Source organism: Trichechus manatus, unplaced genomic scaffold (genome assembly GCF_000243295.1).
Source record: "Trichechus manatus latirostris isolate Lorelei unplaced genomic scaffold, TriManLat1.0 scaffold00021, whole genome shotgun sequence".
Taxonomy (NCBI): Eukaryota; Metazoa; Chordata; class Mammalia; order Sirenia; family Trichechidae; genus Trichechus; species Trichechus manatus.
The window spans coordinates 16,242,371-16,250,210 of record NW_004443957.1 but is presented as its reverse complement, the minus strand read 5'-3'; the positions used below and the strand labels follow the sequence as shown (position 1 = coordinate 16,250,210).

The window sequence follows — 7,840 nt, the reverse complement described above, 5'->3', positions numbered from 1 at the left end:
AATAGCAGCACAATTGGAAGAGCATAGTCAATGTCACTGAACTGTGCATGTAGAAATTTTTGAAATGGTGTATCTTTGGCTATGTGTATTTTCACCAAAACAAAGGTTGAGAAGTTAGAGGGTTGAAATGTTGTGGGGTTGTTAACTAATGTCATAAAACAATATGCGTACTACTGTTTCATGAGAAACTATTTGTTCTGTAAGCCTTCACCTGAAGAACAATTAAAAAAAATATATATTGTCAGCTCCTACAAAAATCTCCAAAAGGGTTGTACCAATTTATATTCCCATCAACAATATATGAAAGTGTCTATATTTATCGTCTATATAATACTTGCTAATATGCTAAGCTAAACCACCCCCACTGCCTCATAGCAACCCCACAGGACAGAGTAGAACTGCCCCATAGGGTTTCTAAGGCTGTAAAATCTTTACAGAAACAGACTGCCATATCTTTCTCCTGCAGATCAGCTGGTGGGTTCGAACCTCTGACCTTTCAGTTAGCAGCTGAGCACTTTAACCACTGCACCATGGGGGCTCCTTGCTAAGCTAAAAGTGGTTTCTAAGTATTCTTTACTTTCCATCTAGTTGATTATTGGTGAGGTTGGGCACATTTTCATATTTTTATAAGCCATTTGAACTTCTTAATCTATAAATTATCTGCTCATATCCTGTGCCCATTATTTTACAGGGTTGATTGATTGACTGATCGGTTTATAGGACCACTTTAGTAATATTAACTCTTTGTTTTATAAGGTACCAACATTTTCACCCAGTCTGTTACTTGCTTTTGTTTCTAATGACTATCACAGCATGGAAGTTTCTAATTCCAAGGTTTCATGCAATGCTTAGAAAGAGCTACCCCACTTTAATATTATAAAAATATTGTCATGTAATTTATTCTAATATATTTATAATTTTATTGTTTTTACTTTTTAACATTTAATCCTTTCTGGGATTTACTTTTTTATGTGATGAGATAGAGATGTAATTTTTTTAACAGCTGGATATCCGATTGTTTCAATCCAATTAACTGACTATCCCAGATATACATGGGTCTATTTCTGAAATGTCTATTCTGCTCTTTTGTATTTGTCTTTTCCTGTCCAAGTACCACATTCTCAGTTACTTTGGCTTTACAATGTATTTTGATGTCTAGAAGAAGTTACTCCCTATAAATCTTTTAAAATATTATATTATTCTTATATTTAGATTCTCCACATGGACTTTTCTCTAAACTTGCCAAATTCCTAAAAATAATTGTTGATAGTTTAATACAATTGTATTGAATTTACAGATTAATTTGGAGGGAACTAATATCTTTATAATATTGATTCTTCTCATCTAGAGACATACATATAGCTCTCTTTAAAGTCCTTTAGTATAGTTCTAGAGTTTTAAACATATAGGCCTTGCTCCTTTCTTGCTAAGCTTATTCCCCCACTGTATTTCTAACTGTTTATTGCTGGTATATAGGGAAGTTGTTGGGTTTTGTATATTTATCTTGTACCCAGACACTTTTTAAAGGCTAATTAATTCAAATATTCTTTATATTGACTTTTTTTTTTTTCTGTTTTTCTGGGTAATTATAATAATTGTGATTTTTCAGTTTCCTTTTAGTAGATAAGCCTCTTGAATTTGTTCTCATTTTCTCACCTGAATCAGGACCTACAGTGACAGCAAGAATCCTTTCTCCTCTCTTAAATGGGACTCCAGTATGTCCCCATTAATTATGTTTGCTCTAGATTTCTAATCAATACCGCTGTCAAACAAATGAAGTTTCCTAAGTAAAGAAGTCTTCATTTTACAATTAGTGTATTACCTTTCTTTCCTTTGGGACACACTTTAACAGGCATGCCTTTTATATTTTCATTCAAAAAACTGACAAGCTACTACACATGGCAGGACCTATTACAGAAAGCTAATGTAGCACTTTGGAGATCTCCACGGAGAACCTAGTGACCTGGTACCAATGGGCCTTTGAAGCTACCCAAATGGGCCACTTTTTTAATCTATTGAGGGTCATAATTCACTGTTAATATCCATAAGCCCCAGATGCGGAAGTAGGCAAATTACAAGTGCGCATTTTTTAAATATACAATATTGTGAGGACTTCCAGGAAGACAGCGGTGTAATCAGGTCTACGAACCCACACAAGCACCAAGAAAAGCAACAAAAGATTTGTAATCTCAACTCTGTAAGAACTTTCAAAAGTAACTAGAGGGTTGCAGCAACTAACCAGATGCTGCAACAAGAAAAAGGTGACTTTTAAATTGTAGAAAAACTTTCTTTTCTACTGTCTCTGCCCCTCCCCCTTCTTGTGTAACAGCCACAGCACAGCAGTAGCTGCAGAAGTGAACCATGATTCGTGTTCTTAGAGAGGGGGCCCAATCTCTGGCTCTGGAGTAAGCAGGACAGACTTTGCTGGCAGACTGTTAAATGTATCTGTTATTATCTGTCTGGGAGTTGCCTGAAGGACTGAAGCCTCAGTCTAATCTGAATTGGAGCTCACACAAGGTAAGGAGGGAGTGGTGAGGAAAGACTGAGGCTGTGACTACACTTAATTCCCTGGGACTAAATGGTATGACTGAAGCAGACAATTAACTCCTAAGATCTAAAGGAAAAACCAGAATGACAGTTTCTTGCAGAAATTAGTGCTTCAAAAAGCATTGTGTATATAGCGGAAATGAGAAAGCCACTCACATGCTCAGCGCTAACACACTGTAATAGTCTAATATGCCAGAGTTAGCAAAATATCAAAAGCATACAAAGACACTAAAACTGCATGCAAAATAACAAGATAAAGAGATAGAAATCACCTCTATGGAAGCACAGATAAGGACAGACTAGAAAACTTTAAAACAATAGTTTTAAATATGCTCAAAGAACTATAGCAGAACACAGACAAAGAAAGGAAAACAGAAAAATGATACATGAACAAAATGAGAATATCAATAAAGAAACAGTATAAAAAGGAGCCAAACAGAATTACTGGAGGTGAAAAATACAATAATTTAAATGAAAAAATTTAATGGAGGGGCTCAACAGCAGATCTGAGCTGGTAGAACAAAGAATCAGTGAACTAGAGGACAAAACAATTAAAATTATTGACTCCGAAAACAAAAAGGAAGAAGAAAAGTGAACAAAGTCTAATGCAACTGTGGAACATCATCAAGCAAACTAACATGTATCAGGGGAATCCCAGAAGAAAAGAGAAAGGGATAGAAATAATATTTGGAAAAAAAAAAAAAAACAGTAGAAAAGTATGGGATCATGTGATGTGGCAAAAGGAGTCAAGCCATTTCTTTTAGCTAGAAAATCAATCAATGTAATACGCCACATTAATAGAATGAAAGAAAAGAACCACAGGATAATCTCAATTAATGCAGAAAAGACATTTGACAAAATCCAACACCCTATCATGATAAAAACACTCAACAAACTTAGGAATAGATGGGAAAATCCTCAATATGATAAAGTATATTTACAAAATACCTGCAGATAATATACTCATTGGAGAAAAACTGAAAGCTTTCCCCTTAAAATCAAGAACAAAACATGGACGCCTACTACTATTATTCAACACTGTACTGGAAGTGACAACTAGGGCAATTAGGCAAGAAAAAAATAGAAGCTATCTTCAGAAAGAAAGAAGTAAAACTATCCCTATTCATAGATGACACAATCTTATATACAGAAAATCCCAAAATATCCCCAAGAAAGCTAATAAATGAGTTTAGAAAAGTGGAAGAGTACATGGTCAACACACAAAAACCTGCTGTGTTTCTAAGCACCAACAATAACCAATCTAAAAAAGAAATTAAGAAAAAATTCCATTTACAATAGCATCTAAAAGAATAAAATACCTAGAAGTAAATTGAACAAAGGAGATAAAAGACTTGTACACGTAAAACTATAAAACATTGCTGAAATAAGTTAAAGAAGACCTAAATAAATGGAAAGACATCCTGTGTTCATGGATTGGAAGATTTAATATTGCTAAGATGTCAATACTATCCAAGTGATCTACAGATTCAGTGCAATCTCTATCAAAATTCTAATAGCCTTTTTTGCAGAAATGGAAACACTAATCCTCAAATGTATATGGAACTACAAAGGGCCCCAAATAGCTACAGCAATCTTAAAAAAGTCCAAGTAGGAGGAATCATACTTTCCAATTTCAAAACATACTATAAAGCTACGCTAAAGAAAACAGTCTGGCGCTGGTATAAGGACTGCCATATAGATCAAAGAATACAATTGAGGGTCGAAAAATAAACCTATGAATCTATGGTCAACTGATTTCTGACCGGGGTGCTAAAACCATTCAGTGGGAAAAGAATAGTCTCTTCAATAAATGGTGCTGGGACAACTGTATCTTCACATGCTAAAGAATGAAGTTGGACACATACCACGCACCATATATGAAAAATTAACTCAGAATGGATCAATGACCTAAATTAAAGAATTAAAACCATAAAACTGTTAGAACAAAACATAGGGGTAATGCTTCAGGAACTAGTTTTCAACAATGGATTATTAGATATGATGACACGAAAAGCATGAGGAACAAGAGACAAAACAGATAAACTGGACTTCATCAAAATTAAAAACTTTTGTGCATCAAAGGACTTTATCAACAAAGTGAAGAGACAACCTACAGAATAGGAGAAAATATTTGGGAATCATGTATCTGATAAGGGTTTAGTATCCAGACTATATAAAGAAGTCCTACAACTCAACAACAAAAAGACAATCAAAAAAATGGGCAAAGGACTTGAATAAACATTGCATAAAAGAAGATTCACAAATGGCCAATAAGCACATGGAAAGATGCTCAAGATCATTAGCCATTAGCGTAATGCAAATCAAAACCATAGTGAGATACCTCTCCACCTCCCCACCCCAGGACAGCTTATATAAAGAAAATGGAAGGTAACAAGTGTTGGTTAGGATGCAGAGGAATTGGAACCTCTTGCATTGCTGATGGGATTGTAAAATGGTGCAGTCAATGTGGAAAACAGTTTGGTGGTTCCTCCCAACCAAACCAAACCCGTTGCCACTGAGTCAATTCTGACTCATAACGACCCTACCGGACAGAGTAGAACTGCCCCATATGGTTTCCAAGGAGCACTTGGTGGATTCGAACTGCCAACCTTCTGGTTAGCAGCCGTAGCTCTTAACCACTACGCCACCAGAGTTTCCAGAATTAACATATGACCCAGAAATTTCACTCCTAAGTATATATCCAAAAAAAATTGAAAGTGGGAACTCAAACAGATACTTGTACACCAACGTTCACTGCAGCAATATTCAGAATAGCCAAAAGATGGAAACAACCTAAGTGCCCATCAACAGATAAAAGGATAAACAAAATGTGTTATATGCATAACATGGAGTATTATTCAGCCATAAAAAGAAATGAAGTTCTGATATATGTTATGACATAGCTGAACCTTGAAAACACTATGCTGAGTAAAATAAGTCAGACACAAAAGGACAAATATTGTAAGATCCCACCTATATGAAATATCTAGAATAGACAAATTAACAGAGACAAAAGTTTCTTAGTGGTTACCAGAGATGGGTGTGAGGAGGAAAGGGGAAGTTATTGCTTAAGGGGCACTGAGTTTCTGTTAAGGGTAAGGAATAAATTTTGAAATGGATAGCGGTGAGGGTCGCACAACATAGCAAACAAAATTAATGTCCCTGTATTGTACACATAAAAATGGTTGAAATGGCAAATGTTTCGTTATGTATATTTTGCCACAATAAAATATAGGATACTATGGAACTTTGCTATTTCCCTAAAGCATTACTATTATTGTCTGCAGGGCACCATAATTCAGTTCATTTGTCATACTGGTTATCAAGGCAATAGAACAAAAGTGTAAAATCCAATGATCCTAAAAGTTAACATTATGTGAAAAAATAAGAACAATATTCCCTAGTTTATTACTAGTATTAAATTAAGGTTTAAAATTCTAACATGTTCACAAACAATAGAAAAAGAATTCTTGTTTATACTTAAGTAGTTCTCATGGGAAAAACAGTCCTTAACTGGGCAATAGCCAGGTAACTAGGCAATAGAGAAAATAAAAACAAAACCTCTTTTGTTTTGAAGAAAATTTTACTTTTCCTTTTCAAGGCCCATAATAGTTATATTATTTGCCAATTATACATATATCTTCATTTTTTAAAGTTTTTTTCTAGACTATTTATCTAGCCAAAAAAGAAGTTTGAGTTATGAGTCCAGCTGAACCAACCTTTAGAGCCAATTGATACGTGGCTGAACTCCAGATATCTCTTTCTGTCATTAATTGTTTAATATCATTCTCCATCCTTCCTCTTTGCAATGTGTATAAATCATGGTATTCTTCTACAATTCTAAAAGAAAATTAATAATCAACTATATATACAGGTATTTTTAAAATAATTTTAAAATTTAAAATTTTAGAATTCTAAAATAGACAATTTGTTCCCTTAGAATTTACCATAGGTAATTATGATATAATTTCTGGATATATTGATAACATTTTATACATGGTGAAATAGAAAAAGAAATTCACATTTCATTTATAAATCTTACAAAACTCTTAGTAAAAGTAAAAAGTTCAATGTATTGTTTCCTGCTTTAAACAGAGAACATAATATAGTATCCCAAAAGTATAATAATACTATATCTAATGAAAATGAAATGGACTGGTATTAGCCATTTTGAATCAGACAATCATATAGTCTACTATGGCAGGAATGACAAACTGAAGAGGAATGGCATTGCATTCATCGTCAAAAAGAACACTTCGAGATCCATCCTGAAGTACAATGCTGTCAGTGTTAGGATAATATCCATATAGCTACAAGGAAGACTAGTTAAAAGGACTATTATTCAAATTTACACATCTACCACTAATACTAAAAATGAGGAAATTGAAGATTTTTACCAACTTCTGCAGTCTGAAATTAATCAAATATGCAATTAAGATTCACTGACAATTATTAGTGAATGGAATGCAAAAGTTGGAAATGAAGAAGGATCACTAGTTGGAAAATGTGGCCTTGGTGATAGAAACGACACTGGAGATTGCATGATAGAATTTTGCAAGACCAACGACGTATTCATTAAAAATACCCTTTTTCAACAACATACATAGCAACTATACATGTGGACCTCACCAGATGGAAAACACAGGAATCAAATTGACTACATCGGTGGAAAGAGACGATGGAAAAGCTCAACATCATCTGTCAGAACAAGGCCAGGGGCTGCTGCAGAACAGATCATCAAACTGCTCATGTGCAAATTCAAGTTGAAGCTGAAAAAAAATTACGTCCAAGAGAGCCAAAATACGACCTTGAGTATATCCCATCTGAACTTTGAGACCATCTCAAGAATAGATTTGATGCATTGAAACTAATGACCGAAGATCAGACAGGTTGTAGAATGACATCAAGACCATCATATATGATGAAAGCAAATGGTCATTAAAAAGACAGGAAAGAAAGAAAAGACCAAAATGGATGTCAAACAGACCCTGAAACTTGCTCTTGAACAGAGTAGCTAAAGTGAATGGAAGAAATTATGAAGTAAAAGAGCTGAACAGAAGATTTCAAAGGCAGCACGAGAAGACAAAGTAAATTATAATGAAATGTGATAAGACCTGGAGTTAGAAAACCAAAAGGGAAGAACATTTTTCAAGCTGAAAAAACTGAAGAAAAACTCAGGCCTTGAACTGCAATTTTGAAGGATTCTATGGGCAAAATTTTGAATGATGCAGGAAGCATCAAAAGAAGATGGAAGGAATACAAAGTCACTGTACCGAAAAGAATTGGTCGACAT

General features: G+C 34.4%; 1 protein-coding gene across 1 annotated transcript in view; it reads right to left on the bottom strand.

Moving 5' to 3' along the window:
* The window catches only part of AXDND1 (axonemal dynein light chain domain containing 1), a 154,917-nt gene that overhangs the window by 84,937 nt on the left and 62,140 nt on the right, over positions 1–7,840 (bottom strand). Inside the window, 1 exon segment of the mRNA XM_004372950.2 lies at positions 6,267–6,387. Coding sequence (XP_004373007.1) covers positions 6,267–6,387 — 121 coding nt within the window.